Source organism: Pelophylax lessonae (assembly GCF_965119305.1).
Source record: "Pelophylax lessonae genome assembly, chromosome: 8".
Lineage (NCBI taxonomy): Eukaryota > Metazoa > Chordata > Amphibia > Anura > Ranidae > Pelophylax > Pelophylax lessonae.
Window position 1 is genome coordinate 210,623,005 of NC_138775.1, and position 16,867 is coordinate 210,639,871.

The 16,867-nt window shown below is 39.8% G+C and overlaps 1 protein-coding gene across 1 annotated transcript in view; it reads right to left on the reverse strand.

Annotated features, from left to right (window-relative positions):
* LOC309562225 (flavin-containing monooxygenase 3-like) overlaps positions 1–16,867 on the reverse strand; it is a gene marked incomplete at both ends in the record, with an annotated part of 111,069 nt that overhangs the window by 23,066 nt on the left and 71,136 nt on the right. Inside the window, 3 exons of the mRNA XM_082266350.1 lie at positions 1,690–1,852; positions 5,478–5,666; positions 7,003–7,137. Of these exons, the coding sequence (XP_082122476.1) occupies positions 1,690–1,852; positions 5,478–5,666; positions 7,003–7,137 (487 nt within the window). The remainder of the gene's footprint in view (positions 1–1,689; positions 1,853–5,477; positions 5,667–7,002; positions 7,138–16,867) is intronic.

The following is a 16,867-nucleotide window of genomic DNA, read 5'->3' on the forward strand; positions in this document are numbered from 1 at the left end:
ATCATTTACATGCTAGAAAATTACTCAAAACCCCCAAACATTATATATATATATATATTTTTTTTTTTTAGCAGAGACAAAGTCATGCATTCCTATCCAACATGTAAAACTCATCATTTATATGCTAGAAAATTGTTCAGAACCCCCAAACATTATATGTATATATATATATATATATATATATATATTTAGTTTTAGCAGAGACCCTAGGCGGCCTCCGAGAGTCATAGAGATGACCGGGGACCATCTGGTACACTTCTGCCGCCAGCGGATTTCTTCTCTGGCTCGCTGATCGCATGGGCAATCAGCGAGCCAGAGGGTGGTGGTGGTGGTGCGGGTTCGGGTCCTGTAAAAGTGCCTGAACTGCCGCTATAATAGTTTTTACTGTGTAGGGAATCGCTGGAAAAAAAAAAAAGTGAGTGTTGTGAGTGCTGCCTATCTACCGACAATTTACTTTAACAACTTCCTGGTTTCCCTGCATGCTTTGTATCCTCTCCTCTGCTGTTTACTTCCAATTTCTAAGGACTACATATCCCTTAGTACCTTACTGCCTTCTAAGTAGCAATGATGTGGTATGTTTCCTGTACTGATAGTGCCACCTGAAACTCCTCCTTTCAGCACCTCTTTAGTTCGGCAGGCAGGCTCTCTCAAATGGGTGATACAGCAGTATATATTCACAGGGCATAGTAAATATGTGTTACTGCAGTCAAGGAAGTAAACGTGTGGGATTCTTCAAAAAGTACATTTTCAAACTTCAAGATCGCTCAGATCAATAGGAGTAGGCTAGAAATAATTGAAATTCAATGTGGAAGTAATATATGATATAAAAACTTGACCAATATACACTTTAACTCTGTTTTTATTGGATAACTCCAACTCAAAATGCCTCCATAGTAACTGGGAATAGATATCCTCACTTCTTTGTGTAGAGTTTCCAAATGATAATATCTAAGGTACTCAATACAGAATTGCAAATATCAAAGCTGTTGGTTAATGAGTAGTCAACAACCCTTAGAAGCCAGAGTTCAGTATAATGAACTCACAAAAGAAGTCTGATCACATGGATTTCCATGTTTTTCTATTTATTATTTTACCCAAATAAAGCCTGTCCATAGATGGTTCGAATCTTGGCTAGTTCCTGCTGAACCTGCTGTGATTCAAACCATCTCTGGCTTAACTCAGGGTAACTCTGGGAACCGAACAATCTAATACCGCCGATCGCTCTGTTCTCAGGGTTCCCTGAGCAGAGAGCTGGTGACTGTCAGTCAACAGCTCTCTGCTCTGCCCCCACCTTGTTCACTGGAGCACTGGACTGTGGAGGAGGTGGGAGCCGACGGCAGCTTGCTGAGAGCCTGAGGCAGGTGCTGGTCCAGGCATGTAGGCAGATCCGACTCCATGGTTTCGATCTTTCCCGAGCCTGGATCGGCTCTGTGACATCATAAGTCAGCAGACTTCAGCCCGCTATCTGCTGAAAATGGGTCACAGGAGTGCATAATGAACTACACACCTGTGATCCACAGGACAAGTACAGCTAAATGAGCTTTGCCTGTACTTCTCCTTTAAAGCAACCCTATAAACACTCTCCAAGCTCCAAAGAGATGCTCATCTGCAAATTGGATCACAAACAAGAAAATGACTTTGTACTATTACATTTAAAAAAAAAAAAAGGAATTGAGAATGATTACATACCAGGAAATGAATGTAGAGGAAGATTGGGATAAACATGGTGACCAGTGCAGATAAGAACAGCATCAAAGATGGCTGACTGCTGTTTTCCTTCATGTTCTGTAATGACATCCCACTGTCCAGTTACTGCAAAATCTGGACGTTTCTGTATACTGACCACAGCTGTCTAAATTGAAAATGATTATTAATATGCAGAGTATAAATTACTATTTCATGCAACAAAAAGTTAAAGAATTTAGCTAGTTTCTGAAGTTAGAAGGGCTGAATCTCCCAAACCAGAGACACAGAAAAACTTCTCTAAATATTTTATTGTTGTCTGTTTCCCCATTTAGGAGATTTCTCCTTACTTGCTCTAGGTCAGAGCAGGATGTCAGGGAAAATTTCTCCGCATCTTGAAAGCAATGATCAAACAGAGCAATCTTAGAACCTTTACCTCTGGCATGGAACGGCTCTTGTTTCACTGTAAGTGTACTGTACTTGCCCCATATGCCCCATATGGCATTTACAGCTCATTTAAGGCGCTTTTTGCAAAGTGCCAAAAGTGATCATGTCCCATTTTAACCTTGTGAAAAATATAAAAGAAACCATGGGTACAGAGCATTTGAGGAGTGTTACCCGATGGGTCTTGAACACCTGTGCAACAGATTCAAAATGCACAATAATTCTATAGTGACTCATTTACACTAGGTGTAAGGACTGTCACTCCTATGAAACGCGATCCCAGCCCAGAATGTTTTATCAGGGAATTTGACAGGAGGAGGTGATATTTTGCATATGACAGGGAACTCCAATAATGTAATTCTTACATAACTACATACAAGTGCATGTTTGTGGAAATGCGTATGTTTCAGATTTAATATAGTATTATGGCCACTAGTATATTTGTCTTTTTTCTCCCTTCTAAACATATCAGTATCAATACCTTTTCATTCATTCTCTTTCATTCATTTAGGTGTTTATTTTTTTAATGTAGATAGAATTTGACTTTATGTTGTGTTTATGTACAAAGTATTTTTTAATACCCTTGTAATTATTCTGTATTTACTTCTGGTACCAACACAGTCACATACTATGTTGCAAAGTTACATGCATGGTTCCACATATGCTTTTTGATTACATTCCAAAGTAGAGGCGTACCTTTGTGCTAAACCATTGGGGAATGCCATTCTTCCCCACCTGTATTTAGTAATATTAAATACCTCACACAGACTTCAAATAAGCTTGGGTCTGCTTTTTACTTCTTTGCCCTTCACTGCACTGGCACAGTTTCATCCATTCTTTGGCCAGGTGCATTTGCAGCTCTAGGTCGATAGAGATAAATTTAAAAACTATTTATGATCTTTTTTTAACAAAGGTAGTTTAAAGCATATGTAAAGGCAAACGTTTAACTTTTGTAGTCTAAGTCTCCATTCACACTTCCGCGACTTGTCAGATGACTTGTCAGCCTGACAAGTCACAGTCCGTCGCGGTCCATGCAGTGCTACAGGACCCATTCTAATAGGAGCGACTTAGAAAAAGGGTCCTGTACTACTTCGGGGCGACCTCGGAGCGACTTGCATAGACATTCATTATATGAAGTCCGTGCACGTCGCGCCGAAGTCGCGGTGCACGCGACTTCACAGTTCGCCCCCGAAGTCGTGCCGCTTCAGTGTGAATGCGGTCTAAAAGAATATGTTTTTAGTGCTTTCTTCACTGATGGTCAAATTCATCCCTCAGTTTGTCCAGATGATTATGAAAAAGTGAGGGGAAATCCTACATTTTACAGTTGTCACCAGGACAGGAGTTGAGGGGGTATCTTCCTTGGGGACACCTCTTCCAGTGACAAGGAAGAATTCTTTGTTTAAAGAAAAAATCCAGGTATGGATATTTTATATATAGTTACATTGGTCAAGCTTGGACCAATGCAACTATGCATTTATCATACCTGGCCAATGCCCCTTGAAGCTGGAAATTGTTGAAGTAGACACAACTACTCCAGTGATCTCCATTTTCTTCTGAGTCTCATGCAGAGTGGCTGCATTGATGCACTCTGAACACTGATATTGGCCCTTGCCACATGCACCTTTCAAGGAATGCTTTACATTTTTTGAATGAAAAGCTTTCTCTAATTGGACGAGATGGAGAGGTGGGGTAGTGATGTCATAAAACCCCACATGTACACTTTAATTGCTCCAACAGTCAATAACTGTTTTTTAAGAACACAGTTCTAAGCTTGACAGCACTCTGGAACCCTAAATTGTTTCTCAGTAGAAGATTTTCAATCTGGGAACCCAAAAAATGTGCATACCCAACATTTGCCGGTAAAAAAATAGTAAAAAAACAGCAAAAGAGTCAAAAAGGAAAAAAAACCACAGAGACAGTTTTCGACAGTGTCCCTCAATGTAAATCTCTTGTCATTCATGATGCCACCGCACCGCCATAACCAGAAAAAGAAAGAAATGCTGCACACTCATTGATGGCTGACTGCCGAATGCTTCCTCCGCCATTTGACAGTTCTTTTACAGGTAAGGGCGGGGCCACCTGGAGACACTGCCCCCTTGTAACATCATGGACCCAGCATTCCCTGGTCCGTGAAGTAACAAGGGGGGGGGGCCCTGCCACCAGGTGACATTGCCAGGTGGCCCCATCCTTACCTATATAAGAACTGTCAAATGGCGGAGGAGGCATTGGGCGGTTAGCCATTTATGACTGTGGAGCAATTTATTTTTCCTTTTCAGGTTCCGACGGTGTATCGTCATCATAAATGGTGATAGGTTTACATCAGGGGACACATTTTTTAATTTTTAATTTTATAATAAAGGAATTGTCAAAAACTGTCTCTGTGTTTTTAGCACTTTTTGACATTTTCTTGTGAATGGGTAGGGGTATAATCATTCACAAGGGGGGGCAGGATCTGGGGCCCCCTTGTTAAAGAGGGTTTTCAGATTCCGACAAGCCCCCTGCCCGCAGAGCCCTACAACCAAAACCCAGGGTTGTGGGAAGAGACCCTTGTTGACATCAACATGCCGACAAGGTGCTTTGGGGTGGAAGGGGCAATTTAAATGTGATCTGGCAAGTTTTTTCTTTAGAAATGCCATTTTTGCTGCAGCATGTTCTATATATACTACAGACACAACTTTAAAGGCAGACTAAGGGGACCCCCCCAGGCACTATATTTAAATTCCTAATTTTAATTGTTGCACGTTAAGCATCAATAACATCATTGCTCCTGAAAAAACGATTATAAAAAAAAAAAAGCATTGAATCTCCCCAGGGCAGTACCTGGACCCCCATACCCCTTTTTTGGCCAATTACTTCCATATAAGCCTTAAAAATGGGCACTTTTTATTTCTCATGTTCAACTCCTATAGACTTCCATGAAGTTCACTGTTTGAGGCAAAACTTTTCCTCTGTTCAGGAGTTCTGCTGCAAAACAAAACCGAGGGGGGGGGGGTCAGCCCATCTTTATTCATTAGTATCTTTTCTTATATCTGGGGAATTGATTTTCCAGACCAGCATTATTAGGTGGTTACTCTGCTTGTTGGGTTTTGAATGTTTTTTTTTCATTACGAAGGCAGGGTTTACCAGGGTTAGAAAATAAGGAGATCTTGCCTTTGCTGTTTCCAAAAGGTATTGGAAAAAAAGTGAGGGATTTAGACCACCAAAGTTAGTTTGAAACTGATATTACAGTTATTTTAGATTTAGATTTTGGGGGTAAGCTTCTAAAACCAATTATCTCTACGTATTTTGTTGTATATTAACATATAGCTACAACAAACAACCTACTGTTCTTACATTCTTCTAGCACTTACCTTAAACTTAATGTGTCTCAGTAAATCAAAATGTTTGGCATATAGCTTCAAGTATTCCAAGAACACAGCATTATGCATAAAGTTAGGGTACTCATCAGGTATAGGATAGTCTGGGTAACACATCATTTCCTTACAAGCATTGGTGAAGACAGAGCGGTAAATACTTGCTCTTCCCTCTTCTGCTTGATCCTAAGTAGAATACAGATAAACTATAACAGACAAAATATTTTTAATGAAAAAGCAAATACTACAAAAAAGTCACATGAAAAAAATATATATAGTAACTTAACTCAATGTTTTAACTAGGCTATTACCAGGGGTTAAAGTCATGGCCAGTACTAGGACATGACTTCTAGCACCTAAAAGGAGGGTGCCAAAGTGGGCCTTGCCTTCACCAACAGTTTTGTCAGGTTATCAGTACAAATATTTATCTAGGTTGAGGCTTGTTATGAACCTATTTAAAAGTGAATTTGCTCCCTAGTGTGCATTCTGGTCTGGAGGCTCTGCAGGCTTTCTGGGTGGCGGAGGCTCCAGAGCTGGATATGGAAGATTGGGAGGATGTCTGGGACTACCCCTTTCAGCCCTTAGTGGCCACCAGGGACCACTTGGTGCAGTTTAAAATACTGCATAGATTTCACCTGACTCTGACTAGACTGCATAGGGCTTTTCCTGGTACCCCCACAGCTTGCTGGCGCTGCTGTGATACTGCCCCCACGTATACGCATATGATCTGGCCTGGTCCATCTCTAATGGCGTACTGGTCCGCGGTTTTGGACTTTGTTGATCGGGTGACCACCATCCGTGTACCTCTCAAACTTGAATACTGCATCCTGGGACTTGTAAATGATCTGGCCCATTCTTTGGCAACTCGCACTCTACTGGGTCTCTTGTTGTTCTACGTGAGGAAACTGGTGGTTCTCAGATGGTGGAGTCCTGATGTGCCCACCCTTTCCCTGTGGAAGACTTTGGTGAACTCGGTTATTCCTCTCTACAAAGCGACCTATACTAATAGGTAATAACATTTTTGAAGGTCTGGAATATATGGTTGGAGGCGAAGGAAACAACCAATGATGGTGAGGGCCCAGATGCTGTAGCTCCGCTGCCTTAATATGTGCTCACTCTCTTATCCTTGTGGGTGGGGGAGAGTGGGTCCGTGCCGCCCTCCTGGTCTCCTGAAGTGTCCCACAGTGATCGGACTTTTTCATCCTTCACTGGTGAAGCAGAACCTTATGTGGCATATGGTTGCAGCCTTGTTCAAGGTTGTTCTTGTTTAGTTAAGATTTTATTTGTTTTGTTGTTCCTTTGTATTGCTCTGAGCCAGGGTATGCCCAACGGCTCTGTTTTTGTATGTTGTTTTCTTTAAAAATAATAAAAATAATTAAAAAAAAAAAAGGGAATTTGCTGCCTTAAAGCAACATTCCTTAATAAAAAAACATGCCTTAATACATGCGTTAGCACACATAGAGAAGTGTGAGTACGCCTTTACACATTATCAGTTACCAGTTTTACAATCATAAAAACTTACCATAAACTTCCATAGTCCACCAACACAGTCACTCTTTTCAAAGCAGGTTGCCTGAAGCCCAACTTCCAAGCTACATTTAAGAGCAGCAAGTCCGCTAATTCCAGCACCAATTACCGCCAATGTGTTTGCCATTTTCTAGAATATGAAGTTTAAAACATATTAAATCCAGTTAGTTGTTGGCTACATGCAGTATAGCAATCTTCAAATGCATAGATGTTGGATTCTATTTCACTCCACTACTTTTTTTTTAAAACGTATTTTTATTGAAAAATTTTAAGAGATATGTGTACAAACCATAGCCTTGGGGCATTCCCTGGCCAACAAATACATAAAACACAGATCTACTAAATGAACATCTTATTAGAGACTTCTATTCCCCCATACCCATCAGGATATTGTATTAGGGGATCATTGATTCTCGGTTGGATTCATCCCCGGATGAATGTATCATTGGTCACTGCAAGGGAGTATATCTATTCAGAAACACAAGCTAAACCTTGTCAGGAGTGAATAAATTCAATCTACGGCTCCTGATAATCCCCCGTAGAGTCTGAGTCTGTCCATAAGTGCCAGATCTTCTTAAATTTTTTGGTGCAACCCCCAAAACAAATAAGTAGCTTTGTATAGGGGTACCGCCCTATTGATTAGACTCTTCCAGAGGGACAGAGTGGGGGCCGTAGCTGATTTTCCACTTCAAAACAATCGTCTTTCTGGCATAGACCAGCAGGAGGACCAATAGAGTGTTCATTGCTCTATTAACAGCCAGAGAGTCAACCAACCCCAGGAGGCAAACAACAACTTTTATCGTACGTTTTATGTATAGTAGTTAGGGTAGATAAAAACTGGGTCACCTCCTGCCAGTAGCTACTAATTTGAGAGCACCCCCAAAAGATATGGGAGAATCCTGCAGGATCACTAGAGCATCTCCAGCAGCAAGAGGAATTAGGGTAAATAAAATATAGTTGTTGTGGTGTAAAATAAATTCTGTGTATTATTTTAAATTGTATTAACCGGTCTTTGGTCAATATCAGTGATTGAAATGGGCTGTCCCAAAAAAAAACGTCCTAGTCTTTACTGTCCAAGTCCTGCTCCTCCCAACGCCACACAATAAGCAGGGCATCAAGGCCCACGTGAACCGAAGGCATCACTCCACTACTAATTGCATGTGTAATAAATTTGAATGTTGTGTAACCACTTACAAGATGGGATCCACTATTAATCTCTACGTACAGAGTACCAGAACTTAGGTTAAAGTTGGCCATAGATGGATCAAAATTTGGATGATTCAGCAGGAACAAGCCAAATTAAGCCAAATTTAGATCCATGATGGACAGGCCATGTATGGGCAGGACAGTTGTACTGAAGTTGATTTTTTGATTGACTTCAGTACAACCAGTCTTTTAGGAAGATCTACTTAATGTGTTGATGGGGGAATCAAACAATTTTCTTTTCAGCAACCCAAGGAAAGAATGATGCTTAGTGAATGGCCTGCTTAAGACATACCCACCTTCAAGTGCTTTTGTTTCGAAGAACAGTCTATAAGGTGCCTACAAGGTAAAATTTAACCAAATACATGTCTTTATGCATATCCATAGAGGGCAGTGTTTTTTAAACATTAGATGAGTACTGTGGAACTATTCAAACTTTTTACTGTTTGATCCAAATTGAAAAATTGCTTTTTAGTTTTTGGCTGCTGTCTAGTTTTAGTTTGCAGAGATTAGAGTGCCTCAGACCTGTTCTCAATATTGTATTTTAAAAAATCCATCTAATAATAATTTTAAACATTAAAATCTATTTTTATTATAAGTTCTTAAACTTGGAACTTTTATCAGTTTGTTTATTGTCGTCCTTACAGCGGTTTCTCTTTAATATCTGGCGTATCAGTGGAACACAAACGGCATTACAAATTCAGCAAATGTTTTTGGTCCCTATCTACTCTAAATAAAACAAAAAAAAAAATTGTGGCTGGAATTCTGCTTTAAGCAAAGTTGAAATGCTTATGGATTCCCTTAAGTATATACGACTATTCTGTTTTCTAAAGTGATTTAATACATTTTACTGCATTCATAGTCAGTTCCAACATGGACTGCTGTTTTGCATCCTTTTAAAGACAACTAATTACAAAATCCAACAATTGAGACTAGGTAAACCTAGCAATTTGGTTGCAAGGATATTACTCTTGGAGTCCAAAAGAATCTAGTAAGTGATTCAATATGCCCATATCTATTAACTACGTGACCTCTGGAAGATTTACCCCCCTTCAGGACCAGGCCATTTTTTGCGATACGGCACTATGTTATTTTAACTGACAATTGTGCGGTCTTGCAACTCTGTGCCCAAATACAATGTATGTAATTTGTTCCCCACAAAGAGAGCTTTTTAAGCTTTTTAGAGAGTATTTAATCACCACTGCATTTTTTTTTTTTTTTTAAAAAAGACAATTTTGAAGAAAAAAACAATATTTTTTACTTCCTGCTATAAAACATATCCTATACATTTTTTTTAAAAATAGTTAAAAAAAATCCCAATAAGCGTATATTGATTGGATTACGCAAATGGTATATTGTCCGCAAACTATGGTATATATTTATTGAGATTTTATTTATTTATTTTTTTACTGGTAATGGCGGTGCTCAGCGACTTGCGATATTGTGGCAGACAATTGGACACCTAACTGACACTTTTTACACTTTCTTGGGACCACTGACATTAATACAGTGATCAGTGCTAAAAAATATGCACTGTCACTGTACTAATGACACTGGCTGTGAAGGGGTTAACATCAGGGGCGATCAGAGGGTTGACTGTGTGCTTAGCCAGTGTTTTACTATACTGTGTGAGGTGCTTTTACTAGGGGAAGAGATGGACACAAAATTCATCCCCCCCATCAGAACAGAGATCTGCCCTGCTTACATCGCAACCTGTTCCCAGGCTATTTAGTCAGCCCCTGTCCATTAGCCATCCCAATAGTCTGTCAGGTGTGAGCTTGTTTGGTTTCTGGTGTGCATACCTTTTGGAATATTCAAAGAAGGTGAGTATCTATCAGCTAGGGAACCATAATATGTTCCAATAGCATCCACTTGGGTTTGGTTCTGTTTATTTGTTTCACTGTCTAGGCATTTGTTTTGTATTACTTAAAGGTATTTCATCACCATTTTCTGCACACTAATATGGCACTATTGCTTTCATGATGGGTTTCACAGTTTGGGATTCACTCACAGTTTGGGATTCACTCACTAATTCACTGGCCTTTAAACTTCACTATCTCTTGATAATGGACACTTATTTGTCTCCTTTTTTATTTATTAACTTGCTTATTCTTTCCAATTTTTTCTATTTATATGTAATGTGTACCCTAAGGTAGACGCCTAATGAGGTCCACATATCATCTATTGCACCCATGCACAATTCCCTTCTGTAAATGCCCTTTTTTTTTTTTTTTTTTTACACATTGTCTATACTTTATAGCTTTACTTTTGGCTACCCCTGCGTTTACACTGGGTTGTTTTTTTGCACTATTACACGTGGGATGTGATGCTAGTCGCTACTGGGACCAATGGCCCCCTATTGAGCCTTACTGTTGCTGTTTTCCAACTTTCAGTATTTGTACATCCCTGACCACTGTGACACCCTGTTTACCGGTCTGGCTGGGCCCCTCCCCTCGACAGCCCCCAGGGAGAACTACATGTTTTCCTGAATCTTCTTATCCAACAGGGAGTCCTATGGGAACCATGAATCTTCTTGACTGTTTACCCTGGTTTAGAAGTTCGTTTGCACTATTATATACACAATTGTAAGTTTTGGTCTTCCCTCTCCCTTTTTTGCCTGCCCCCCCCCCCCCCTTTTTTGTTTCTTATCCTCCCTTTCTGCCCTGAGGCCTAACAACTGTCTCTAATTTCAGGCATTTATATATGTGTCTCCTGAGGAAGCGAGCATGGTCTGGTGAAACGCGAAGAGAAATTTTACCATATTTACATTTAAACCATGGATTGTCAGTCATGTTTTGATGTATGTAAGTATGGAAACCCGTGCATATATCTATGTACTTATGTTTATTAGAATTATTTAAATTGTATATACTAAAGTGTTTAAAGTTTAATACATTTTGTACATTTTATACCTTATGGTTTGTGTCTTACAAAGTCCCTTGGGCATTCTTCTTTTTTTGTATTTCTAAATATTGATTTGGCAAGAGCAGGGGTCCTCAAAGTACAACCTGTAGTCCAGACCCAGCCCCCTAAAAAATTTCACTGGCTCACAGCTAGGGTAAGTTGTATATCCTCAATGTGGGAATATGGTACTCTCACACAGGTTGCACTTTTCAAGTCCCCAGTGCTGTTTCTCCTGCTCCACTTGCATCATCTCAATCATTGGTTAAACGGTAGACAGAACCTTTTTCAGTCTGGATCTGTTCCACCTCTAAGCTTCCTCTCTGCAGCTACAGCAATACCCCCAACTCCAGACTCCCATTCTGCTGCCATAAATTCTCAGTTGGATTTAGGTCTGGACTTTGGGCCATTCTAAAACATGAATATACTTTGATCTAAACCATTCCATTGTAGCTCTGTTTAGGGTCGTTGTCCTGCTGTAGGATGAACCTCCGTCCCAGTCTCAAGTCTTTTGCAGACTCCAACAGATTTTCTTCTAAGATTGCCCTGTATTTGGTTCCATCCATCTTCCCATCAACTCTGACCAGCTTCCCTTTCCCTGCTGAAGGAAAGCATTCTCACAACATGATGCTGCCACCACCATGTTTCACGGTGGGGATGGTGTGTTTAGGGTGATGTGCAGTTTTAGTTTTCCGCCACACATAGCATTTTGCTTTTAGGCCAAAAAGTTCAGTTTTAGTCTCATCTGACCAGAGCACCTTCTTCCACATGTTTGCTGTGTCACCCACATGGCTTCTCGCAAACTGCAAACAGGACTTCTTATGGATTTCTTTCAATAGTGGCTTTCTTCTTGCCACTCTTCTGTAAAGGCCAGATTTGTGGAGTGCACGACTAATAGTTGTCCTGTGGACAGATTCTCCCACCTGAGGTGTGGATCTCTGCAGCTCCTCCAGAGTTACCTCTTAGCGGCTTCTCCGATTAATGTTCTCCTTGCCCATCCTGTCAGTTTAGATGGGCGGCCATGTCTTGGTAGGTTTTCAGTTGTGCCATACTCTTTCTAATTTATGATGGTGGATTGAACAGTGTAGTCGTAAGATGTTCAAAGCTTGGGGTAGTTTTTTAAAACCTAACCCTGCTTTAAACTTCTCCACACCTTTATCCCTTACCTGTTTGGTGTGTTCCTTGGCCTTCACGATACTGTTTGTTCGCTAAGGTTCTCTAAAAAAAAAACCCTGAGGGCTTCACAGGACAGCTGTATTTATACCAAGAATAAATGACACACAGGTGGACTCTATTTACTAATTAGGTGACTTCTGAAGGCAATTGGTTCCACTAGATTTTAGTTAGGGGTAGCAGAGTAAAGGGGGCTGAATACAAATGCATGCCACATTTTTCATATATTTATTTGTAAAAAAAAATTGAAAACCATTTATCATTTTCCTTTTACTTCACAATTGTGTGCACAATTTGTGTTAGTCTATCATATAAAATCCCAATAAAATACATTTAAGTTTTTGGTTTTAACATGACGAAATGTGGAAAATTCCATGAAGTATGAATACTGTTTCAAGGCACAGTATCAAAAGTATTTGTAAAATGTATGATGTGGCCCTCATACTGAAAAATTTTAAAAACCCTGGGCTAGAGTCACTCTAAGGACACCCCGAAGACCTATGTGACAAGCAAATCTTATATTGAATCACTAAAACAAAGATATTGACGTTCAGGTGACTTTAGTTTGTACTGTACTGCTCTTTTGGATTTGTGCACAGTGCTTTCTTTGTGACCACTTCAAGCACACTCTAGATTACAACTGGATTTAGAGCTCCCAGCAAAAGTTGTGCTTAGACCAGTGGGACATTAATTTGATTATTAGGCATATTTCACAAGACAAATTGAAATATATTTCAAACATGACTGACATAAATATTTACTAAATATTCTCTGTACCCTATATACCACTTATTCTATTTAATCAGATTTACTGAATATGGTAGAACATTGTGTAAAAGGTAACAGCATGTATTAACCAACTAAGGTTAATAATTTTGAGGTAGTATTATCACAAACTGAAATCATTCAGATGCTTTTGGCTACTTAACTTTTTGATTACCCCTTCATGACGAAGATGAAACAAATCTTAACGGCTGAACATGGTTTTGCAACTTTGACATGTGTTAGTAAAGCGGTACATATCATGACAACTGCTAGTGTATCCACGTAATTTATATCTTGTTTTTTTTTTTTTTTTTTAAGGACAAATTGGGCTTTCATTTGTTCATAAATAGTAATGGTTATCTCCTAGTCCTAATAGTTTTATCATCAAAGGAAATCTGGCTCAAAGTAGCAAAAAGCATAATTTTTAAAATATAGCTGTTTATTTCTTGCTGTTACCATGACCTACCACCAAAGAGCAACTCAAAACAAATTCCTCTGCTCCTGACAATTGTAGCGATACCACTTATGTGTATATTATTAGTTGTTTGTACCTAAGGCCCAGAACAATATATCTATATCTATATCAATTTTTGCAGATGACACAAAATTGGGCAGGGCAATAACTGCAATGCATGAGGCAGAATGACCTGAACAAAATAACAGAGTGGGCAACGACATGGCAAATGAGGTTTAATTTGGAGAAGCCTAAGGTTTTGCACTTGGGGACTAAAAACATAAAAGCACAATACACTTTAGGGGGGGAACCTTTGGGGGAATCAAAAATGGAGAAAGATCTGGGAGTCTTGGTAGAGGATAGATTAGGCAATAACATGCAATGTCAAGCGGCAGCTGCCAAAGCCGGCAGAATATTAGCATGCATAAAGAAGGTGATGTATTCCAGAGATAAAACTATAATCCTACCACTTTATAAAACTCTGGTCCGGCCCCATCTGGAGTATTCTGTCCAGTTCTGGTCGCCAGTCCTCAGGAGGGATGTGTTGGAGCTGGAGAGAGTCCAGGGAAGGGCAATTAAACTAATTAGGGGATTGGAGGACCTTAATTATGAAGAGCGTCTTCAATTGCTTAATTTATTGGCCCTGGAGAAGAGACGCCTGAGAGGGGACATGATAGCAATTTACAAATACCTCAATGGTGATCTCAGCATAGAAAAAAAGCAATTCAGTCGCAAGGATTGCATGAGGACGCGAGGACATACAATGCGATTAGAGGAGAAGCGTTTTAATTTCAGGCAACGCAGGGGGTTCTTTACTGTTAGGGCTACAAGATTGTGGAATTCTCTACCACAAGAGGTAATTTCTGTGGGAAGTATGGCTACTTTCAAAAGACTCTTGGATGTACATTAAGGGGTATGAGAGATGATAACGGCCACACACACCTACACAGGTTGAACTGGATGGACTATTGTCTTTATTCAACCTCAACTACTATGTAACTGTGTAACAATAGTGCACATTTAATTTTTTTTTTTTCCGAACTAAAACACACTGATACTAACTGACACTAATACTAAATTTAAAAATGCTTGTTTTTAAACCTACGTAAGATACACTCACCCTGACCTTTCACCCCGACTTTGACTCGCCCCTAACCCACTGATCTAGATCAAATCCTTATCTAGCTATTTTATCTTTATTTTGCATTATTATTATTATTACTGTTTGCACACACTTCTTTTTGTTTACTCCTCTAGCATGAAGAAAAAGATAAATTTTAACTTTCTTCCATTCAACATGAGAAAAAAACACAAGAACAGGCTATACTATATTTATGCTATCACAACGATTGGGTGATGGGTATGCATTCTTGATCATTAGTACGAGACCCAAATCTGACCTTGTCCTGTCTGCTCAGCGGGAAGAGATTAGGTGTTGCTCCTGGCAGAGTTAAGTACATACAGAGACCCCATTACATATCAGCAGTCTAAAAAAAGAAAGCCTTGCAAATGGTTAGGAGGAAGGAGTGATACACAAGGGTATTTTATTTTAAATAAAATGCTTTTTTTTTTAAAGTAAAATAAATAAAGAATACATTTGATTGTTGAGCTTCTACTGTGCTTCCCCAAAAATAAGACCTGGTCTTATATTAATTTTGGCTGCAAAAAACACACTAGGGCTTATTTTCAGGGGATGTCTTATTTATTTATGGTATGTACAATAATCTACATTTATTCAAATACAGTCATGTCATCTTCTTCTGGAAAAAAATATCCTGATCCTTTAATCAGGGGTTTTCAAATTATGGCCCTCCAGTTCTTCAGGAACTACAAATCCCATCATGCCTAGTCCAGTCTGTGAATGCCAGAGTTTTACAATGCCTCATGGAATGTGTCGTTCCGCAACAGCTGGAGAGCCGTAGTTTGAGGGTCTCTGCTTTAAAGTATGATAGACAGCACAGTGCTTGTGCTGTGTAATTTATCCTCTATATTCTGAAAAACCTGGAATAAAACAATAAAATGTTTTTTAAAAAAGTTCCTGTGCCCCCTGTCTTCTCTTCTCCTGTCAGCTCAGGAGTCAGCATTATGAAATTCTGTAATCCCAAAACCTTGGTTAAAGTCTTTGTAAAATTATGTAATCCATTCTGTAAAAAAATTATACAATGTGCAGTGTATCTCTCTGTGTAAATTTATTGTGGAAAATACATTATTTACAGCGCTGCTGGGCACTCACGTGACTCACTGGAGCTCTTCTTCCCCATTCCGAATACTGCAGAGGGAGGGACTGAGATCCCGCTGACGTCAGTCCCATTTGGAGCACTGCTGACGTCAGCTGGAAGGAAAGGAGAAGATCTCCGGCGGGTCACGTGAGCGCCTATCGGCACTGTAAATAATGTATTTTCCACAATAAAGTTACACAAGGAGACCCACTGCTTTTTACAAGATCAATTACGTTTTTTTACAAGTACTATAACTGAGGCTTATTTTCAGGGTAGGGCTTATATTGCAGCCATCCCTGATAATCACGCTAGGTCTTATTTTCGGGGTAGGGCCTATTTTCAGGGAAACACTTTAGAAAATGGCTGCTGCAGTGGCAGGGTTCTGTAGTAAGGCATTTCAGAGTTTAGCTCTCTTCTTCCTCTCAGCCAAGAAGTGTGCACCTCCTTACCCCTTCTCAAGGAACTAACAAAATGTGCACAGAGCCCCCAGAGGCTAGAGGACTGATTAGTCTCTACAGGTTCCACAGGGGAGCAGGTGGGGTTTCCATAAGGAGGAGGAAGTAATAAGCAACTGCAGGCTTAGTCTCACCCCTTGTCTGCATGTCTCTGCTAAGGTAACAAGAAGGAACAGCAACAGGGTGCCAGTGGTTGAAAATGCAGTGGCAGTCTGACTAGCTGGCGGAAAGGTGCAATGTCTGGGGTGTTGGAAGGCTGGGAGGTTCAAAGTTAGGGGTTCAGAGGGTGCAGTGTCATGGGTGCTGGGAACCAGGAAGGTTTAGAGCCAGGTATTCAGGGGGTGCAGTGGTAGGCGTGCTGGGTGACAGGGATATGTCAGGCTATAGAGTGTGGGGGGATACTGGATTCTTTATGGAACATTTGGGGGTCATTTGCAGGATATTTGTCCTGGCATTTTCAGGCCTCAAGAAATGAAATATATAAACCATAGTTTGTGGACTCTATAACTTTTCTACAGACTTAATAATAAACACTGATTTGGGTTATTTCACCAAAGAGATGTAGCAGAATACATTTTGGCCTAAATTTATGAAGAAAGAATATTGATTTGAAAAATGTTATAACTAGGAAAAATTAGTTTTTTTCAAAATGTTCGGACTTTTTCTACTTATTTAACAAAAAAAAAAAAA